The sequence below is a fragment of the Berkeleyomyces rouxiae genome, assembly GCF_048999995.1.
Source record: "Berkeleyomyces rouxiae strain 22BRR77 chromosome Unknown BrBRR77_ptg000011l, whole genome shotgun sequence".
NCBI classification, from domain to species: domain Eukaryota; kingdom Fungi; phylum Ascomycota; class Sordariomycetes; order Microascales; family Ceratocystidaceae; genus Berkeleyomyces; species Berkeleyomyces rouxiae.
Window position 1 is genome coordinate 548,331 of NW_027396501.1, and position 21,429 is coordinate 569,759.

Sequence of the window (21,429 nt, forward strand, 5' to 3'; positions counted from 1 at the left end):
AAAAGCACACATTCCAGACCCCCAAACAATCAAATCACTCCACATGGCTTCGTAAGATATCGGCAACCGGCCGCCTCACCGTGTCGATACCTCCACCTCTCCGTCTGGCGTTGAAACCATGGACTCATCGACCGCCTTCTCCTCCTCCTCGTCTTCCTCCTCGTCTTCCTCTTCTTCCTCCACTTCGACCTCAACCTCCACTTCCTCCTCACTCTCAGACTCTTCCTCCTCTTCCTCGGGCACCGCTTTTACTTTTGATTTCTTCACGGATTCTTTTTCCTCCTCCTCCTCCTCCACATCTTCTTCGACTTCAACCTCAACTTCAACTTCCTCCTCAGAATCATCGTCTTCGCTCTCCAGCTCTTTGTGCAGAGTGGTTTGGTCTCCCTCGACCTCTTCCACCTCGACCTCCTCTTCCTCGTCCGTCTCTTCATCCTCCTCTGGGACCTCCGAGATGTCTTTGGCCTCTGATTTGGTAGAAACAGCAGCAGCAGTCGCCGCCACCACCGTAGCTGCGGCAACAGAGGCAGCAGCAGCAGCTCCCTTCTTCGAAGAGCCAGTCTTAGAACCCTTCTTGCCGGAGGCCGCTGTCGAACCGCCCTTCTGGGCACTCTTAGTGTTACTTGCCGAGCCACCAATGTTGGATCGAACGCTGTGGCTACGCTTCATACCACCGAGAGGGGTAGAATTGCCGATCTGACTCAACGAAGCAATCCGGCGTGAAGCGTCTGTGGTCTGGGACGAAGAGGGGCAGGCGCGGCGCTTGCTAGAAAGCGCAATATTGGCCGGCTGCGCAAGCTTCTGGGATCCCGAGCTGCGGGAGCCCGAGCTGCGGGAGCCCGCGTCATCAGTTGACGCAGCGTCTCGGGCCTGACGCTGGGAAGTCTTATTTCTAACACGCTTCCGGCTCATGGCGTCCTTGCCGTTGCCGGCACTGCGAGACATCAAGAGAATGCGAGAATGGGCCATGACACCTTCCATAATGCGGCGTTCCAGACCCTCGGCCCGATTCTCCATCTCCCGGAGCTCCTCTCTGCGCAGATTAAGCGCCGTTTCCAAGGACGAGACATCTCCAGCAAGCTTGCTGCGCTGGCGGGACATGAGCTCCTGATCGGCGCGCAGAGTGATGACCGAGTCACGGAGACGAGTCTCCTCTTCACGCAAAGCCGCAATGCTGGCTGCGACCACTTCTCTCTCCGTGTTGCGCGCCGTCAGTGAAGCAGCCGCTTCCTCAAGGCTCTTATCCGCCTTCTCTTGTTCTTCATTGCTGCGCTGAGTCTGGGCAGCCAGGAAGTTGGAGATATCGGCTGCGGTTTGCATGACCTGCTGATGCATCTTGTCCAACGTTTCGAGACGGGCTAGGCTGGTGGAGTCGTTTTCAACAAGGAGATCAAGCTTCTCCGTCACAGTCGATCCCATTGCGGTGATTTTACCGGAGAGGGAATCGTCCATGCCGACCAGCTTTTCTGTCAAGCCGCTGTCGAAGCTGGTCAGCTTGTCCTCAAAAGTCTTGTCAAGCGTAGCAAACTGTTCAGTCAATGACGTTTCCACACCGGCGAGCTTTTCTGTAACAGTTTCCACAGACCCCAGTTTGGTCTCAACGCTGGCGAGCTTTTCAACAACAGAAGTGTCAATGGTCTTGACTTGCTCGCCAATGCCATTGACAGAAGTCTCAAGGCCGCTGAACTTGTCCGAAACTTGGGAGTTTAGCGTAGCAAAGTTCTCGGTGAGCGCCGTGTCAGCCTTGCTGAAGCTCTCTGTAATCGTCGAATGCATGGTAGCAAAATTCTCCGTGACCGAGCTTTCCATTGATGTTGTCTTCTCGACGACGACGGCCTCAAGGCTGGTCATTTTGCCATCAACAGAAGTCATCTTGCCTCCAAGTGATGCGTCCATCGCCGTCAGTCTCTCATTGACTGCACTGTCGACTGACCCAATCTTGTCTGACATTTCGCCGAGCTTCGTCTCAACCTCGGAAATCTTGCCCGTGACAGCCGAGTCGAAAGTGGTAGACAGTTCACCTAGTTTGTCATCAACAGTCTTGCTCAGATTAGTGATTCCGCCAGAGACAAGCGTATCCATTGTAGCAATACGTTCCGTCAGACTCGTATCCATGCCACCGAGCTTTTCGCTAACAGTTGTCTCAATGGCACCCATCTTCTCTGTGACAGTCGTCTCAAAGCCGGAAAGTTTGTCCGAGACGCCCTGCTCAAGCGTCTCTAGCTTCTCAAGCTTGGAAAGAGCTTCCAACTTTTCGTTGAGACCAGTTTCAACCTTTTCTAGCTTGTCTTGCATGAGGAGATCGCAGTCGGCAAGCGAATCGAGTTTCTTGACAATAGCCTCATCCATGGTTGTGAGCTTGGTGGTGACTTCAGTCATGGTTTCGCCAGATAGCTTTTCCATTGCGGTCTTGACTTCTTCGATGCTGTCGACGCCCTTGGTGAGCTTCTCACGGATTTCCTCGCCCTGTACAGTGATAACGTCAAGGCGCTTGTGGGTTTCTTGACCTGTTTCCTCCATTTTGGTGAGCTTGGTAAGGGCACCGGTTTCTTCATCAACAAGACTAGCTAGTTTGGCTAGGGCGTCGGCTTCGGTGGTAGCAATGGCGTCGATCTTGGCCTGGAGCTCTGTGTCGTTGTACGGATCGGGAATAACGGGATCGGGCTTGTTGAAAATTTCATCAATGCGAGCCTGCATGGTTTTGGTCGAGTCTTGGGAATGGTCGTAGTGCTCAACAACCTTGTCCAGTACTTCCTTCATGGCTACAGCAACAAGTGGCTGCAATTCAGCCATGGGCTCTTTGACACCGTCAATGGCAGTTTTCAGCTCCTCGCGAGTGAGTTCGTGCTGTGCCTTGATTTCAACACGGTCTTCGTCACTTCTGGCAATAAGATCCTCAACTCGGTTAAACACGGTCTTACTGGCTTCGTCAACCTCTTTGATAGAATCAGTGACTGTCTTTTCGAGCTGCTCAATGTGTGTCTTGAGCTCAACGGCCTTCTCGTCCGAAGTTGTTTGGAGGCTATCGATTTTAGCACTCAAGGCATCTGAGGCCTGCTGCATCTTCTCTTCGCTATCCAGTTTTGCACCGACAAAGCTTGCTCGGGTCTCCTCGAAGTCGGCCTTGACATTGCCAGTCAGCTCGCGCAACTTCTCGGAAACACCTTCATTGGTCTCAGCGATCGTGACAAGTTTTTCAACTTCGGCGGAGACTGTCTGTACTACCGAAAAGCCATCCTCGAGCTTAGATGTCACTCCATTCCGAAGATCCTCCACCTGAGACTTAATATCGGCAAAGTTCTTGGCTGATGTCGCTATTTCAGTTTGGCGGTTGACGACCGACATGGAATGTGACTCGGCAAGAACACTCATACTGGTCTTGAGACTGTCACTAAGAGTCGTAATGTCGTCACGGGAAGAGGACATGGGCATGGCAAAGCCTGAATGAGGGAAAGACGGTTCGGGGCTCGTGGCAACGGCAGGGACCGTCTCGCTGGACCCATCAGCAGCAAGCTTGGCCTGGTCATGGCGTGCCGACATTTGGCTGATAAGTGCTTGCAGGGTGTACACATCTTCACGCCGAGAAACAGACTCCATCTGCGTAGCCAAGGTAGAAAGAGATTGGCGGGTCTCAAGCAAAAGCATCTCCAGGTTGTCAATGTGCTCCTTGCGTACTGTCTTCTCGCTGCCAACAAAGTCATCAATGCTAGCCTTGGCATTAACGAGGATTGTCTCGATGGCTTGAATATCCTCGCGGACCGAGGGTTCAGAGCTAGATGATTCTTTACTACGAGTAGCTAGGCCTTGAACAGTTTCCTTGAGGGACTCTCCCTGGACAGCCATCCCCTGAACGGTTTCTTTGAGTGTCTCCATGGCGGTTGTAAAACGCTCGAGATCTTCTGAAGATACCGACTTCTCGCCAGATGACTCCCCAGAAGAGGCAGAAGAGGCTTCCACCTTATCGTGAAGCTTGGTGATGAGGAATTGCAGGTTTTGTATGTCCTCTTGCTTCAAGTGGTCGTCGGGCAGAGGAACTTCATGAGCTTCCCTTGTAGTAGTCCCATTTGCAGGTACAATGGCAGCATTTGCTTGGTTCTCAGCAAGCTTCTCCAACTTCTCGTGCATCTGAGAAACCAAAAGTTCAAGGTTTTGGATGTCCTCCTGCTTGACATTATTGTCATCAGGAAGGGGGATTTCCTGCGGGTCAGGAACTGGCGCATTCAGGTGAGCCTCAGTTAGCTCTTCGATCTTGGTATGCAAGTCACTCATCAGCAACTCCAAATGGCGAACATCATCGGAACGGGCGACGCCCTCCATGGAGACGTTGGAGTTTTTAGAGGCGGCTTGAGGAGGGAGGCTTGAAATCTTGTCAAGTCTGTCATGAACTTGTGAAACGAGAAACTCAAGATTACGGATATCCTCAGGCTTGTACGGCTGCTCCCCCGTGTCCGAGTGAATACTGCGAGCAGATGAACTGACCAGGGCGCGGTTGTTTGTATGGCGGAGATCGTTGATTTCCATGCGGACAGAGTCGAGACCAGCTTTAAGAGCGTTTAGAATCTCATCGTTCGCAGTGAGGTCAGCAGGCTTATTGCTAACCCGGTCAATGGCAAGATGAAGGTCGCCAAGGCCTTCATGAAGGGCATCCAAAACCTCGGTAGTGCCAGGAAGAGGGCGGCGGATTTCAGCACAAATGGTCTCAACACCATCACGCAGGGCCTCCAAAACCTCCCTGGATGTTCCAGCAGCACCAGGAGACGCCGAGGAGGCAGGAATGAGTGACATGTTGACGGTGTCTCGAAGTGTCTCCGTCTGTGAGCGGAGCATGTCATTTATTTCGTCGCGGAAGTCATCCAACGCACGGGCAAGGCCGCCAATTGCTACGGTGGCATCGGACACATTGCTAGTACCTCGATTACCACCTGATGAAATGGACGTACTTAGACGGTCAACGTAAGTTTCGATATCAAACCGCAATTTCTCGAAACCCGTGCGGGTGGAGTCAATGATGTTTTCGCTATCACGACCGGCAGTGGCGATACTTTGTTTGGCCTCTACAGACGCTGAAGTGAACTCGGAGCGAATCATGTCCATGATTTCACTGAGCTTGTTCATAATATCAGTATTGTTCAAAGTGGCCGAAGTAGAGGTTGTGGACACGATTGTAGATGAACCCAAGTCGATGTCACGTAAGCCCGCGCGAACAGCCTCTGCAATGTCATTTCGGGTCATATCATTACCGAGAGCACCAGGAGCGACAGGAAACTCAAACTCTTCCAGACACTCTCGAACAGCGTCTAGTATCTCATCTCGTGAAAGAGAAGCGGCAGACTCTATACGAGGAGGGTTGTAGTGTTTCAGACCATCGACAACGGCTTGAAAGACCTGTTCTTGAGAGATTCCTGTGCCTTGGTGATTGTGAGTCTCGAGTCCCTGCTTCAAGCATGCAAGCACCTCATCGCGTTCAAGACCATATTGTTGAATCTCGATATCAGGCTTGTAATTCTCCCAGGCATCACGGACAGCAACAATGACGTCATCCTGGGACAGAGGGGGGGACGCCTTGGCACTGTCTTTTAGAGCTACGCGCAAGGCGTTGTAGATTTCTTGGTAATCCACAGAGCCCTCAGCTGAGGTAGTAGAACCGCGACGACCAGACCTCAAAAGTATATCCATTTGATCCCTCAGTTCCTCGAGACTTTCATTGATGATGCGGTTGGTTTCTTTTTCCCGACCTACAGCATCCAGCTGGCCTTGGTCTTTGATTTCAAGCTCGTCCAGGCGACGACCGAGCTCGCGACCCATGCCCAGGATTTCGCCTCGTAATTCGCGGACTAGGGCCTTGACCTCGGCTGTAAGACCGCCTCCCTGAGCAACGCTGTCCTTGACTGAGTGGATGACTTTGAGAACATCGTCGGTGACAGCGGAGCCTGCTGCCGAAGATGCTGGCCGTGGAGGCAGGGAGGAATCATTATGTACATTGTGCGAGCCGTGACGACTGCTGTCTTCCTCGAATGTCATGATGCGAGATCTAACGCTGCCAGACTCGCTGGCGGGTTTGTTGGGATACCGGGATCCATGGTCTGATTTTGAATTACGAAGCTGATCAATCAGTTCAGTGACTTTGGCGGCAGAAGGGAGTCCCTGTAAATCTTTGGCAAGCTCAGATAGGCGTGCGAGGACGTTTTCATGACCCTCCTTGGTGCCCATGTCGCGCACAATGCGCTCTAGCAGAGCAACTATCTGTGGGGCATCCTGGCCATACAGAGAGGGCGTGCTCACAGACTCGCGATCCAGAGAAGCAGCAAAGCTATTGGGAGTCGGAATCCGGGGCAAGTTGAAGGCACGCACTCCATTGGTACTTGGGGGCGAAGAGCTTTGATGGGGTTTAGCGTCCAAAAGTAGGCCAGCATTGGCAAACACGTCCTTGGTGCTGTGACCTGCACGGCGGACCTCGTCCACATTTTCAATCAGGTTCCGCAGGCCTTTGCGAATGTCCTCATCTCGAGCGTTGGTAGCTTGCTTGAGGCTGAGAAGATCAGCAGCATTGTCCCTGCTTCGCCTGCTGAGGGCGGCCATGTCCTTTTGAAGTTGAGAGGCAATTTTAGTCAGATCCAAAATGTGGTGGCCAAGTTCGGTCAAGGCTATTGTCTTTCCGGGAGGGATTTCGCTGGGGCCGGTAAAGACATCGGAATCGCTTTCGGACTTGGCCGGTTCGGCAGATTTGGTTTTGGGTGTGGCCTCTTTATCCGTCGTCATTTTGGCGGGGGTCGAGGCGGACCCGGAAGCCTGCGACTGGTTTTCAGCTCCCTTAACATGCTCCTTTGGCGGCGAGCTAGCAGGTGGCGGGTGTATTGAGGATTCTTGTGGTGGGGTTGGCTGGCTTTCGGTGTGTTTGGGCATAGCTTCGTGGTTTGGCGGCATGGTGTTGAGGGCCATCATGGTGGCGGACTGAGGAGGGGTGTTTTCACCGAGAATACTCTGGTGGGTTCGCCTTGCCACGGGGCGGATAATAGGTGTCAGGCTGGGGCCAGGACCCGGCGAGCCTGTTGAATAGTCGGCGTGGTTTGCGGTGGGGGTCACAGGGCGCAGGTTCTTTTCGGGGGATCGGGACGGTGGCATGCCCTCAAGAAACAAGCTGCGATCGCGGACGTTGGGCTGTAAATTTTGCATGCGGCGGTTGCCGGGAGATGCGCCGGGGATGGGCAGAGGCCGTGTGCCAGGCGGATGGACATTTTCGGGCATGTCGGCGCGCCGGGACATGTTGGAGGTGACGGGCATGCTAGCTTCGCGGGCCTTCTCAGACAGTGCAAGGTGAGCCGACTGTATCGCGCTCGACGTGCCTGCGCGAGAAATCATTCCGGGAGACTGTGGTTTTGGGTTCATGGGGAGAGGCGGAGGTGCTCGTTCGGGGTCGGAGCTATCCCACCTGGAGCGAGACGGGCAAAGGTTAGCAGCGGGCAGGCAGGCAGCGGGGGTTCGGAGCTTACATGGGAATCAGGGCGCGTCCGTGGTCGGAGGAGGCGGAAGCTTTGTGTCTAAGTGATCCGGTAAAAGAAGCCGAGTCCCTTTCGGTGACTGTTGGCATTTTGCGGCGGATGTGGCGATGTGGAGAGGAGTTGGCTGGCGTCTAGTGTGGACGGTAGCGCGATAGGGAAGGGCAGCAGAAGCCGGCAGCAGAAGCTGGCAAAGCAGGAATGAGGGCGGATTTAGGAATGGCGAGCAGAGATGACTCGAGCTTGTCGATCGCTGGCGCCGGCAGCTCTTCTCTCTCTAGGAGCCCGTCCGTCGCAAAAGGGAAGCAAAAACAATAGAGGTATCCAAATACTGGTGCAGGTGCGGCAAGGGGAGCAACAGACAGAGAGCACGCGGAAAAATAGCAAATGGGCGGTGAGAGGCAACAGGAAAAAAAAAAGATGACGATGTTTGGCGGCGGACGAGATGAAGGAGGTGAAAAGCCTGAGGACCAGGCCACCGCAGAGATTTTCGCCGTGATGTGTGGTGATTTGGCTGGGGAAAGAGCGGCAGGGCCAGAGGCAGGAGGGCCGTGGTTTAATGGGCAGGAGCAAGGAAAGGAGGGGCAGTTGCCAGCCAGAGCAGCAGAGCAACAGAGCAGCAGAACAACCAAGGAAGTTGCTTGAACCAGCCAGGGTAGGCACCGGCAGCACACAGGGCACCTACCGTGAGGGCGTTTATGCAGTGCAGCCAAGTACAGTTTACGCAGAATCTACATACAACCAGTACTTGCACGGAGCAGTTTCCTTGGGTCTGAGATGCTCCTGCTTCATGCCACGATGCACCCTCTGCTGCAGCCCTTTCCGCCTGCATGTCGTCCTGCCACAACAGTCTCTCCTCAGTCTGGCCCAGCTCCGCCCATGGCCGCCGGGCTTCCAAGCTGTGCTCGCAATAATCCCCCCATTGTGCAGTCTCCCCGATGTCTTCTCTTCTCTTCTGCTGTCTTGTCCTGTTGTCTTGGGCACCAAAAGTTGTTGCCAATTAGCATTAGCCGTGCCTACCCTGCGCACATGGTTGTTTGTTTGGAGCAGTTGCCATGGCGACGCGCTTGCCCCAAGTCGCCCAAGTGGGGCCAACTCTAAAATAAAGAAGAAAGAACCCCTGGGCGAGTCCCAGGGCAACTGCTCCAGAACCGGCTCTAGAAGCTGGCAGTTGCCAGCCCAGGGACTTAATCGCCAGCCCGGCGCTGATTGGCTGCCCTTGCAAAGTGACAAAGTGACAGCATATTTGAACCTGCAACCAGTAACGAACGAGCCTTTTCGAACATGTACCACTTTGACCTCATTCCAGCACAAGTTCAGAGATGGGAGACTTTTTTATCATTAACATGGAGAACAAATGTGTTAGCAAGACGCTAGAAGCTGGGCGCTGGAAGCTATAGAAGGAAAAGTTACACGCAAGCAAAAGGCGACCAGAGACAGAAAGGAAATCTACTAAAATGTACATCGTCTGGCAGTACAGAGCACGCCAGAGGTTTTTTTCATCTTTTTTTTGGGAGGGTGAGAGAGACGCCGCTGGTGCTGGATTTGTGTCGTCGTCGTCGTCGTCCTGGTTGGCTGGAATAGCCGCTCCGACGACTGCGCAGCGTCGTTTCGGCCGCCGACATCGTGGCGTATACTTGTGTGTACCAACGTCGATGTATACAGTGCCGGGCACAGTGTGTCATGTCTTGTCACACCCTTTCGCGACGCACTGCCGCCGAGCAGCTAGCTCATCCGGACAGAACAGGCAAAGCCAACACTACTTGCCCAAGGAGGAGACTACGACAAGACTAGCCCCGGGACAGAGGAGTCTAGCCGGGGTGTTCGACTGCCAGCTGCGCCCTGATCCACCGTCGCCTTGTCGCCGTCTACTTGGCCAGGGCACGGTCGAAGGCGGGGATCAGAGTCTGGGCAAGCCAGAAGGAGAACACCAGCTTGGGGCCGGTCATCAGCAGCTTGGGGACCAGGCCCTTGAAGAAACTGCCGAAGCCCTCATTGCGCGCCATGTTGGACAGGATTCTGAAGCCGCTCTCGGGGTTCTCAAAGTTGCGGTTTTGGATGCGCGTCTTGATGACATCCAGAGGCGCCGACACGACCAGCGAAGCAGTGGCACCGCCGATGGAGGCCACAAAGTTCTGGAACCAGGTGGCCTTGTTGTAGTCCTGGAGGGAGAAGACGTACTCCTTGGTGAAGGCAGAACCACCAAACAACTGCCATTGTGTCAGTACAGAAGCGAAGCTTGCATGCATGCATACAATACAGGCATAGGTATGTATGTGCATTGGCCACAAAGAAGAATGGAACAATTGACTTACAGCAAATGATCCAGGGGCGTTGCGGGCAGCAGTCCAGCCCCAGCCGCGGTACAGGTTGAAGCCTTCGTCCTTAACAATGGCCAGAACACCACGGCCACGGAAGGCCTCAGGGTTGGTCTGACGCTTGATCTTGAGGACATCAAGAGGCAGCAGCACAATCTCACCAATGCCAATCAAACTGTGTGGAACAAGAAAAGAAGTCAGCAAGGGGCGCTCTGGTTTCAGACACTGCAAACCCTAAATGGCAAGGCGGTGCCTCGGGTTCTGAAGTTCCGGTCCCGAGTCCTCTCCTCAACATGAAATTGCTTACCTGCCAGCGGTCGAGTGCAGCACAGCTTTGCCGGTCTTCTTGCCGAAAGTCGACTCAAAGTCCTTGCCGTAGTGTTGAGTCAGGTAGTCGCGAGCAATGGGCTGACCACCGTACTTGTATATCCGCTGAAGGACCTACAGCCGGGCAACAAAAGAAGAGACAGTTAGTGGCCATTATAGATGCAGGTGAGCTCTGGCTCTGCTGGGCTGGTTTCTGCCAGTCTTACCTTGTAGCCGGCGGCATAGCCGAGACCGGGGAACAGCGAGATGAACTTGGTGCCGACGCTGGCATCCGCAGTCTGCTTGAAGATGACCTTGTTGAGCTCGGCGGCGTTGACAATCTTGCTCTGGTTGCTCATGAGGCGCTTGGCGATAGTGTCGACCTGTGCGGGAGTGGGCGCTGCATGTTAACGTGGGCATCCCCGACAACGGGCAATGGATCTCCGGGGACCGGGCGAGAAGAGAGCCCCTCTTACGGGGAGTCAAACCACAGCTCAGGAAGGCCGGACAAACGTACAGGGTGGAACATCATCAGCTCGGCAATACCGGCAGAGCCTGGACACGAGGGCGGGGCCCGGTTAGCTTTTAGTCCATCACGGCGCATGGGCGGAGCGGGTAGGCTTGGGCTGGGTTTGCAGGCGGCCAGGCCTCAGGGATTGCGGCAGGCGGGCGGAAGCGGGTTGAGAGACGCACCGGAGCCCAGCAGACGGGCGACATTGGATTCCTTGTGAGAACCGGCGGCGGGAGACATTGTGGCGGGAGATCCGGGGGGCTTTTACGGGAAAAGAAAAAAAATCACGGAAAAAAAGCTGAGGGGGTATTTTCTGTCGCTGAAGAAAGGAAAGAAGGAGAAAAAAAAACTAGAGTTGCTAGATCCAGATACGGCAACTACTTGAGACGGCGGGCGAAACCCGAGCACCAGGGAAAAAAAAAAGAGTATTACTTTTGAGATAAATTCACCACTAAAACAACCCTAAAGCTTCCTTCTGAATTACAAAGGGAAGAAAAAAAAGGCGCTCGGGAAAAAGACTTTGCTGCAACGAAGAGCTACATTATCGTGCGGCGCCTAGGATCAGTCGTTTTTTGCCAGTTCAAGTCGAGCTATGAAAAAATCTTTCATCCAACTGCCAATTTGCCGCTAACAAACCCCTCCATTGATGCAGGTAGTTGCCAATTTCAGGCCAGCCCCACTTGAAAATGTCTTATCGCAGGCTTATCTACAAAGTGTTATCGATAGTCCTCGTGCTCTAGTTTCTGTCTATAATTAACTATCCCTAATTATTGTAGAATGTATGCTCCCGGGTTTCCAACTACATCACAACCAACTACTCACATAGCAGACCTCTTTGATAACTATTGCCATGGTATACGATCCCGTCTTACTCTTACCCTCGCTGTTCTCTGCCCGGCTCAGTAGTCCTTGAATAGCGCCAGCATGTCGTCCAGCCGCTGCACTTCGCCAAAGATCTTGTCCTGGAGCCGGAGGAACTTACAGTAGCGCTCAAAGTGCTCCTTGGACATCTCCTGTTCCTCCTTGCCCTTGACGTCTGTGCGGTTGACATACTCCAGCAGGTCCTTTTCGGCGCGGCGCTCGTAGTCCTGGCGTTCGAGACACCGCAGAATCATCTTTTGTAGATTTTCGACCACGGCCTTTTTTGTGGTTTCGGGGTCGCAGAACCAGAAAAACATGGTGCGGTTAGCCATGCGGTTGTTGTCTCGAGGGACCTCTTGGATTTCCACAAAGCCGCCCTGCTGGAGATCCAGAATCTTGTTTTGCACGGCCTGCTTCTTCATGAGCGCCAGCGACGCGAGCGTCTTTTCATCGAGCCGGCCCTTTTGCTGCAAGATGCGCGTTAGCCGCAGACCGTGGCGCCCAAAGGACTGCATAATGATGGCATCGAGCTCGACCTGGCGCAGCGTGTCTAGCAGAATTTCAAAGTCAACCGTCCACTGACCACGACCCCGGACGCCGCAGTGGCGGACGAATCTGTATTTGTGCTCGGCCAGTAGCAAGAGGTGCTGGTGAAGCATCGCGGTTCGGCTGTCTTTGGCAGATGGATTGATGCCCTCACCTGCAGCATCTCCTGTGCCATTGGTGATGGGCTCCTCATCCGAATCAGCACCAAAGTCAGTGGGCGCCTCTGGTAATTTGGAACGTGGAGGGGCAATGGCTCCCTCGCCATCTGACTCGACTTCGTCCTCGGTATCCAGCGCTGAAAGACGAACTCTCTCGGCGGCTTCCTTGTCAATCTTGGACTTGTCCGCCCGGCCAATACCATGGTGCACGTTGACGGAGGGATCGAGCTGGTCCAGGATTTCAAGTGTGGTGGCAGTCTTGAGGATGCTGGACATGTCATCTTCGCCTATGGAAGCGGCGTCAACGCGTTGGTCGGGGCGGCATCGTGAAAGAGTCTTTGTGAGAATGCGGAGCAGCGTCGCAAACACCTGACCGGTTGTCTTGCCGAGGGCATCGGCAGCGAGCCTTTCGAGGCACTCGTTGCGGAGGTTTACGTTGCACTTTTCATAGTTGATGCGTACAATGGTATCAGACTAGAGGGCGACGACGTGTTAGCAAATCAATTCCACATTGTATCTCGGTTGTGACAGCAGCGTAAGAAACATACTTGTAATTGGCGACCTTCGAAGTCGGCATCGCCTGGGGCAGAGTCGCCATCAAAGTTCAACTTGCGACGTTTGAATTCGATTTTACCAATGTCCAAGTCACGCTTCACTTTCTTTGTGTGCGCTCTGGCTTCTCTAAAGGCGCTGATCATCTTCAAATGCATGTCAGCCTTTCCCTTGGACGTGGAGTTCTTGTTGTTCTGGATAAAATTATGTTCAATCTCATCGTAAACGTCATGGGGCTTGCGCATAGACCCAGCCACAATGACATCCAGAATTTCGGCCTGGATAAGCTGCGCAATAACTTCGTGAAGATGCCATGTGTTTTTAATGGCCGTTGCTGGTGCTGCAGGAGTCGCAGTGGAGTCGGTAGCGCCGTTGGCTTGGCCATTTGCATGTCCATCTGCTCCATTGGAAGTGGTGTCGTTGGAGAGCTCAAAGCTAGCCATGTCGACATCGTCGCCGGCCTCGGTGGCTTTGGCTTGAGCAACAACAGTTGCAGAGCTCCGGGCGCTAAAGGCCTGGGCCAGATCGGCAACCTGCGCATGGCCAAGGGTGGCAATTGTTTGGATGATTTCTAGCTCGGCCGCGCCGTACTGATCGCCGACGTTGTTGATTATCTTGCCGAGGCGGATGACATTGTAAGAGGTCTCGGGGTTGGCCTCGTAGATGGTCGGCTTGTTTTTCGGAGTGTGGTGGTAGATGAGACTCTGCTGCACCAGCACGGCAATTCCGTGGCGGAGATGTCGGGGACTGAGGCCGGTAAGCTTGCCGAGTTGCGCAATGTTTGAGGGGCCGCGGTTGAAGAGTCCGGCGATGATGCGCTTCGGCGAGGGGCGCAAGTGTTAGTAGGGGTGGAATGGCTTTGGGTGGCGTGGGCTCAGGCGACAGAGGGGGAGACGTACAGAAGGAAGCTCGCCATAAATGTCACGCACGAGCAGCGTGCAGACCTCGGCGGAATGTTTGGTCTGGGACGGAACGGAAGAAGGCGGCGGTCAGCAAGGTCGGCAACGGTGGGTTAGGGCCAGGCCGCAGCGGGGGCCGGAGCGACTGCTTACCACGGACATGGCAGATGTGCAATTGGGTTCAAGGCGGAGCAGGAAACGGAGGAAGAAGCGCGGGAGTAGTAGGTCGACAGAGGGCGCAAGAGGCCGGGTGGTTGATTGCCTCTAGAGACGCTCTCACTATCTCTAGAGCCGGGTTCGTTGCTATCTCGGATTCATTGAGCAGCAGCTGCCGGCAGTAAAGAGAGGCGGCGCGACGGGCGGCGAAGAAGGGAAGACAGGAAAAATATGGCGGGACGGGCTGATGGGCGAGAGGAAATTGTTGCGACGGGCGGCGGCGGCAGCAGCAAAAGTCGATCCTGGCGGGCTAGACTCTTGGACTTTTTCTTTTTTGGTGTGAAGGCCAAAGCTGTAGCATCGCGAGCAAAAAAAAAAGTCGAGTGCCCCACCACGAGCCAGCCAGCTGCGCGCAGCTGGCAGTCACAGTGGGTCACCGCGCCAAATGCAGCAACAACTACGGAAACATGAAAATTTGATTGGCATTCGCTCAAAGCTGACTGGATGCACTGGCGCAGGTGGGTCACGTGACGCGCCCAGCTCGCAGGCGGTCTCGAAAATCATACGGAACCATGCTAATTTGTCGCCTGTGGCCCTCTGCACCGAGTCCAAACTCTCTGAACATTCTTCCTACCCCGAGGGAATTCTTCCAATTGAAGTCCAGTCTGCCGTCCTCGCCGACCCAGCAAAATCCCGCCTTTTCCGCTGCCCATCTTCGCGTGCTCTCCGTCCTCGATCGTGCCCGTCGTCCCGACTCCTCCCCCCGTGACAATGATTTCGCCGATATCTGCCTCCCGGCTGGCTCGTCAGTCGTCGCGCATTGCCCACCAGGCCGTGCAGCGCCGGGCGCTCTCGACCGCCGGCTCTTACGAGACGTACACCGCCGAGGGCATCAAGACTGCCTCGCGGGATGTCCACGGCCCTACGTCCAAGATTGCCGTGGTGGCCAAGGCTGGCACCCGGTACCAGCCGCTGCCCGGCCTGACTGTCGGCCTGGAGGAGTTTGCCTTTAAGGTTTGTCTTGCCCTCCATCATCAGATTCTCATTGCCAATAGAGCCCTGCTCTGCTGTGACGCCAGATTTTTTTTTCCTGCTCCCCTCCCCCCAAGGCCATCGCCCGTCAACATGGTCCCGGCCGAACCAGGCCGACCGACCACCCCCACCCTCTCGGGATCAAAAGCTAATTGCCGGCCGCCTGCTGCCTTTTTTTATTGTAGAGCACTACCAAGAGATCTGCCCTGCGCATTGCCCGCGAGACCGAGCTGCTGGGTGGCCAATTGAAGTCCTACCACACCCGCGAGGCCCTTGTCCTAGAGGCCAGCTTCCTGCGCGAGGATCTGCCCTACTTTACCGAGCTGCTCGCCGAGGTCGTTTCCCAGACCAAGTACACCAGTATGTGACGCACCCAAGCACGCTGCATTCGGCCAACTCGGAGTCATGGCTGGGATCTGTGGGTTCACGTGTCCGCGGGCCGCCTGCCGTCTCTCGGACATGCCCCGGGAAGAACGGGGGAAAAAAAAATCTCGACGGACAAGCGGACCCACGGAACCAGCCATGGCCCTGGCAGCCCGCTAGTCCGCTAGCCCCCCAGCCAATTGGCCCCCGCAACACAATGCCAATGCTAACGTCTTGTCACACACAGCCCACGAGTTCCACGAGGAGGTTGAGGCCGTCATCAGCCACAAGCAGGGTGCCCTGGCTCCCAGCGCCCTGGCCACTGCCCTCGACACGGCCTACGCGGTTGCCTTCCACAACGGCCTGGGTTCTGCCGTCTACCCCGCCGCGTCGGCCACCAAGTCCTACCTGAGCGAGAACACTGTTGCCGCGTACGCCGAGGCTGTCTACAACAAGTCCAACATTGCCTTTGTTGCCGACGGTGCCTCGCAGCCCATTGTCAACAAGTGGGCTGAGGTCTTTTTCAAGGACATTCCCGCTGCCGCCGGCCCCGGCGCCCTGTCGGTCAACACGGCTGCCACCAAGTACTTTGGCGGTGAGCAGCGCCTCGCGCACGGCCACGGCAACTCGACTGTCATTGCCTTCCCCACTGCCTCGGGCGCCGAGGCCCAGGTCCTGGCTTCCCTGCTGGGCGGCCAGTCCAACATCAAGTGGTCTACTGGCTTCTCTGCTCTGGGCAAGGTCGCTGCCAAGATCCCCGGCCTGTCCATCTCGACGGCCAACACTGGCTTCACCGACGCCGGCCTGCTGACCATTACCCTGAGCGGCTCCGCTGGTGCCGTGTCCAAGGGCGCTACAGAGACGGTCAAGGCGCTCAAGGCCATTGCCGGCGGTGCCGTCAGCGCCGAGGACCTGGCCAAGGCTGTTGCCCAGGCCAAGTTTGCTGCGCTCGAGGCCACGCAGACCTCGTCTGGCTCCATCCTCACTGCCGCCTCTGGCCTGCTGTTCAACGCCCCATCTGTCGCGGCCCAGGTCAAGGCCCTTGAGGCCGTCAAGGCCGACAAGGTCTCCAAGGTATGTTGCTCCCGCCATGAAGGTATGAATGAAGCCACGCCTGCTAACCAATGCCACTCGTACTCACAGCTCGTCAAGGCCCTGCTCGAGAAGAAGGCCACCGTTGCCACGGTTGGTGACCTGCACGCCCTCCCCTACGCCGAGGAGATTGGTCTGCTTGTATAATTCGAAGTCTGATTTGCTGGATAATAACCCGTTCTCCCAAGCCCTACCGTTTGCGCCCGTCGTCCTCGTCACGTTTCCCCTTATTTCCTCCCCTTTCTTTCCTAAAATCAGTGTACTATCATCCCGTTCTTTTTTTTTAGTTGGGAGAGATCAAGCCGTTTGTGAATATACCAGTAGACATCGTTATAACCTGCAATCGATTGCGACATTAGAGGCTGGGATGGGGGAGAAGGTCGATTATGTGTGTGTTTCTTGTGACACTGTGCAGCTGGGTAGTGTTGAGGCGTGTACACACGGTGTCAGCCTTGCTGTCTGCACTGTCGACGGGGCAGAGACATTGTTGCAGGCATGTGGGCAGATCAGATGCGTTGGGCCGTGGCCAACAAGCGCAACTACCCCGACAGCGAGGGCAATAGCCACCTGGAGATGACGACATGACATGAATGTGCTTGCAGCGTGCAGGTGCCCAAGTGAAAGAGCGGCAAGTGCAGCAAGGACAGGCAGGATCGGGATTGGCTTCAATCAGTCTCCGTTTCGTCCAAACGGCACTGTCCTGACGTTTCCACGACGTTTGCCGCAGCAGAGCAGTTTCCTCGTGCACTGGCCGTGGGTGCTTTCCCGGCTGGGCTGGCTAGTGCTAGCGTAGCTGCCGTCCTTTGTCCAGCGGCTTTGACTCAGGCCCTCTTTGTGCTAGCAACTGCCATCGCAAGACCACCACGCTAGCTCCCTCTGTAACCCTTTCCCGCTGGCTCCCGCTGACTGGCTGGTTAATTAGCTGGGCTGGGGCTGCCTAGGGCTGCCTTCCGTTTTGACAGCTTGGCGAGATGTGGCGCTGTGCGTGGTGCGTGGCAGCTGCTGCCCCAAGATTCAGCATTGCAGCTTCCAGCGTTACAGCGCTCTTTCCTGTTCTCCAGGCGCTGTGGTGGCCTGAACTTATAGGCCCCGAGATCCCTGCTCAAGCCTCGCTCCCATTTTCTTCTCACGTCTGCTTTCTGGCGTGGCTTTTCTTCCTTCTTTTAGTCACTTGATTTTGCCTGGCCAGAGAGACGCTCCCATCATCGCCACGACACTCGACCACCGGCCTCTTTTTTTTTTCTTCTTCGGCGGAGCGTTTTGCTGGACTTTGCTCTCCCTTTTGTTTTCCTCTCGCCCCCTTTGTCTGAGTCGCCCAGTCTTCCCCAGTGGACCATCCCTCCCCGTCCAGTCTGGCTCAGCCCCTGCTGCCGTCTTTTGCACCAAGCACCAAGTGTTGTGCACATTCTGGCCTGGCCTGTTCTCCTTTGCTCTCTCTCTCTCTGACTTGCCCATTGCTTGTGCTCCTCGCCTTGAGCTCCCCTCTGCCTCCCTCCCTTTGTCCAGCCCAGTCCAGCCCGGTCCAGCCCAGCTCCTGTGGTCTTCTGCACTTTGCCGGCCAATTTCCTCTTCCTCTTTTTCCGTCGAGCATCATCGCCGCCCATCACAATGCCCGCTCCTAAAAAGGACTCGGACTTTTCCCGTGGTCCTTCCCGGGCGCAGAACGGTCAGTACACCCGCCCGCCCGCCGCCTCCTCCTCCTGCTCCGATGCCCGCCCGCCCCGTCTCCATCCCTTCTCCAGCTCCACAAAGGCACGCACTCCCCCTCCCGTGCCGATTATTGCTGACTCCCGCTTCCCGACACAGGCAATAGCCGCATGTCCTTCCGCACCGACACCGCCATCTCCAACAACCGTGGCCTCCACGAACGCACCCTCCAGCGTTGGAAGCCCGAGGCCGGCAGCAGTCTGGAGGGCAGCCTGGAGTCGGCCTCCAACAATGGCAAGGCCTGGGACCAGTTTGCCGTCAACGAGCAGCTCTTTGGCCTCAAGACCGACTACGATGAAAACATGTACACCACCTCCATCGACCGCAGCCACCCGCAGTACAAGGAGCGCCTGGCCACGGCCGACCTTAAGGCTCGCGAAATCGAGCGCAGTGCCCCCGTGACCAACCATCAGGCCGAGGAACGCATCATGGATTTTATTGGCGCCGACAAGGGCGGCGATGAAGAAGACAAGTAAGTGCCTGCAGCCAGCCAGCCAGCCATTCCCTTGGCTCCCGTCGCTTTCCTCCTGCTCCCAGCAACTAACTCCATTACCCCTCCTCTCCCCTCCTTCAGATACAGCGGTGTCCGCCGTACCCAGGAATTTGTCCCTCTGAACTCGTCGACCTCGGCCACTCCCCCTACCGCAAAGTACACTCCTCCGGCAAAGCGTGCTCCCTCGGCCCAGGCCACCGTCTCGGGCGCCCCCTTCGACCCCGCCATCATCTCTTCCCAGCTCCGCGTCTCCAGTGGCCCTGGATCAAAGCGCTCAGCCAAGGGCGACGACACTCGGGCCAACTCAGCTGCCTCGTCCCGCACTTCGCAGACGCCCGCCAAGCCCGACACCCCCAAGCCCAACGACTCCAAGGCCCAGCTTCAATCGCAGCCTGCCGTTCCGAGACCTGCCGACCCCAAGACGTCTAGTCCCAAGTCTGCGTCTCCTTCGACTCTGTCAGCTCCCAAAACCACTGCCACCGCTAAAGCCGCGACCACGCCTGTGGCACCACGTGTTAGTGCCGCTGCGTCTGCCACTGCCGCTGTCTCTACTACTGGCAAGACTGACGCCCCCAGCGCTACTCTCAATGTCGAGCGCGCTGTCCTGACTCATTTTAAAGACTTTGCTTCCAAGGAGCGCTCCAATGCTGAAAAGGTCCGCACTACAAAGCTCCGCCAGGACAAGGAAGACCGGTTGTCAGAGCTGCGAAAGTTTGCGACTTCCTTCAAGCTTACCACTCCTATCCCCAATGATTTAATTGGAATCATTGCCAAGGACCCTGCTAAGCAGCAAGAAATCGCAAAAAAGGCCAAGCAGTATGCCACCGATGCAAAGAAGCAGACTTCCGACAAGGATGACGCCAAACCCTCGGCCAAAGACTCTTCTGCCAAGGACACCGCCTCCGGCCGCCCGCAAGCTGCTACTACCACCACAACCGCCAGCACCGCTACTACTACCAGCTCTGGTAACAGCTCTGGTGTCGAAGTACACAACTCGATTCAAAACGCCGACCAAAAGTCTTCCAACTCGAGACCTCAGGGCCCTACTGGTCCTAACCAATCAGGTTCTATGAACCGCTACGGCAACAACAGCAACGGCAATTCCCGCAACTTTCAACAACAACAGCAGCAGCAGCAATATCACAACAACTACCGCGGGGACCGGCCTTCTCATCAGCATGTTGCTCCCTCGGCTCGTTCCAACTCCCAAGTTCACCGTCCCCGGGACCAGCCCAAACCGGCTCAGCCCCCGCACCATGCCACGTCTGTTCCTCCCGCAGCCCCTGCCGATTCTTCATTCAGTCGCCGCATGAGCGGAAATGGCACATCAACGTTAAAGATGAATGTCTTTGCTCCGGCCTTTAACCCCACTGGAGGAAGCTCCAAGACTACCTCTGTCGCAACAGCGAGTCCCAAGCCTGCGCCCACTGTCATTCAGGACTCCATGATTCCTCCTTCCGGGGCAGGTCCAGTGCCCGTGCCCGTGCCTGTACCTGTGCCTGTGCCTGTGCCTATGCCCAACCACGCCCCGGCTCCTACTCTTGTCAGACGCAAGACCAAGGCCGTTGACCCCAACAAGTGTAATGTCTTTGCTTACATCAAGACTGTCCAGGCCCCCAGAGGCCGTAGCTGGGACTTCAACTTGGGTCTAGTCCCTGCTTTTGATACTGTGCCGACATGGCGTCAGGTCAAGGATGATGAAAAAGACGATTCTACCATGAAGATGACTGTCAAAACTCGCCTTGAGAAGATGCCTTTTGTACCTGTTGGTGTTGCTACACCCATTCCTGCTCACATCATGCCTCATGGCCCTCATGGCCAAGGTCATATGCATATTCCTCCTGGTCCTCCTGGAATTGTCCCTCGCCAATCCCCCCATATTCCATCGATGCAAATGCAGCCTCCTCAGGGCCTTCCGAACCACGTGGTGTATGCTGGCGATGATCGTATGATGCATACCCAGTCACAACAGTCGTTTGCTTCTCCCCGTCTGTCCAACATGCAACCATTCCAGATGAACTCGCCTGCGCAAATGTCGTACACTCAGCCTGTCATTCCTTCATACGGCCCTCCTGGTCCTCCAATGAACCAGTATCGTCCTTTTCCCAACAACCAATTTATCCCCCAGCAAGGACACATGGGTGGTCCAATGGTGCCTCCGTTTATTGGGGGACCTCATGCTCCCGGCATGTATTCTGGACACCCTCCCTTTATTCCCCAGGGTGCTCCTCCTGTCAACACAGCCAATGGCTTCTCTAGCCCGGGGCGGCCTTCTGCTCCGATGATGGCACACCAGGGATCACAGCAGGGACAACCTGGTTATGGTATGAGCCCCGGAATGCAGTATAACTCGCCTGTTTTTGTTCCGGGACAACAGGGTGGCGGCCAGCGTAAGTACAAGACAAGAACAAATACAAGAATGGAATGAGCTTGGCATCTGTCACACAAGATACATTGCTAACAATACTATGTAGTGGGAAATGTTCGCAACGGCTTTAGTGGACCAGGTTCCCAGCACTATGGGTCTAGCCCGCAACAAATGCACCAGTTTGGGCCTGGTGGACATCACATGACACACCGTAGTGGAAGCCACAATGGGTACAAGAACTACCAGAACCAGAACCACAACAACAACAATAACCACCACCACCACCACAACTCCCAGCAGCAACCGATGCAGCAGAGTCAGGCGTCGTCGCAGGCGTCGTCCTCGGGCCAACAACAAACGTCCACTCCTACAAGAATTGAGAATGGGACCCCCAACGCCGAGGAAGCCAAGTGAGGGAAGCTCGACGTCATGCCTTGAGTGATACCCAGACATGTATGCCGTGGCGGGCCTACTCTTAGTCTGGCAAGAACTCGGATGAATGTATTCCACGTGCCTTTTTTTGGCGCCCCCGTCCCCTGGTTGGCGACCAAGTTTCCCTTTTTTTCTTCAT

The 21,429-nt window shown here is 55.6% G+C and overlaps 5 protein-coding genes across 5 annotated transcripts; 2 read left to right on the forward strand and 3 right to left on the reverse strand.

Moving 5' to 3' along the window:
- Positions 1-75: 75 nt before the first annotated feature.
- On the reverse strand, positions 76-7,588 carry BROUX77_007203 (uncharacterized protein; the record flags this gene model as incomplete). The annotated part of the gene is made up of 2 exons (XM_073752273.1): positions 76-7,429; positions 7,491-7,588. 2 exons carry the CDS (start codon positions 7,586-7,588, stop codon positions 76-78), a joined length of 7,452 nt encoding a protein of 2,483 aa, XP_073602614.1.
- Positions 7,589-9,364: 1,776 nt separating this feature from the next.
- BROUX77_007204 (uncharacterized protein) lies at positions 9,365-10,871 on the reverse strand (the record flags this gene model as incomplete). Its single annotated transcript, XM_073752274.1, has 6 exons — positions 9,365-9,706; positions 9,812-9,989; positions 10,122-10,255; positions 10,348-10,503; positions 10,638-10,675; positions 10,814-10,871. 6 exons carry the CDS (start codon positions 10,869-10,871, stop codon positions 9,365-9,367), a joined length of 906 nt encoding a protein of 301 aa, XP_073602615.1.
- A 659-nt stretch (positions 10,872-11,530) lies between these two features.
- On the reverse strand, positions 11,531-13,809 carry BROUX77_007205 (uncharacterized protein; the record flags this gene model as incomplete). Its single annotated transcript, XM_073752275.1, has 4 exons — positions 11,531-12,670; positions 12,745-13,566; positions 13,648-13,710; positions 13,801-13,809. The coding sequence occupies 4 exons, from the start codon at positions 13,807-13,809 to the stop codon at positions 11,531-11,533; spliced, it is 2,034 nt and encodes a 677-aa protein (XP_073602616.1).
- A 765-nt stretch (positions 13,810-14,574) lies between these two features.
- On the forward strand, positions 14,575-16,437 carry BROUX77_007206 (uncharacterized protein; the record flags this gene model as incomplete). The annotated part of the gene is made up of 4 exons (XM_073752277.1): positions 14,575-14,817; positions 15,021-15,195; positions 15,446-16,272; positions 16,342-16,437. The coding sequence occupies 4 exons, from the start codon at positions 14,575-14,577 to the stop codon at positions 16,435-16,437; spliced, it is 1,341 nt and encodes a 446-aa protein (XP_073602617.1).
- A 1,461-nt stretch (positions 16,438-17,898) lies between these two features.
- Positions 17,899-21,272, forward strand: BROUX77_007207 (uncharacterized protein; the record flags this gene model as incomplete). The annotated part of the gene is made up of 4 exons (XM_073752278.1): positions 17,899-17,956; positions 18,097-18,469; positions 18,572-20,880; positions 20,965-21,272. The coding sequence occupies 4 exons, from the start codon at positions 17,899-17,901 to the stop codon at positions 21,270-21,272; spliced, it is 3,048 nt and encodes a 1,015-aa protein (XP_073602618.1).
- Positions 21,273-21,429: the final 157 nt, after the last annotated feature.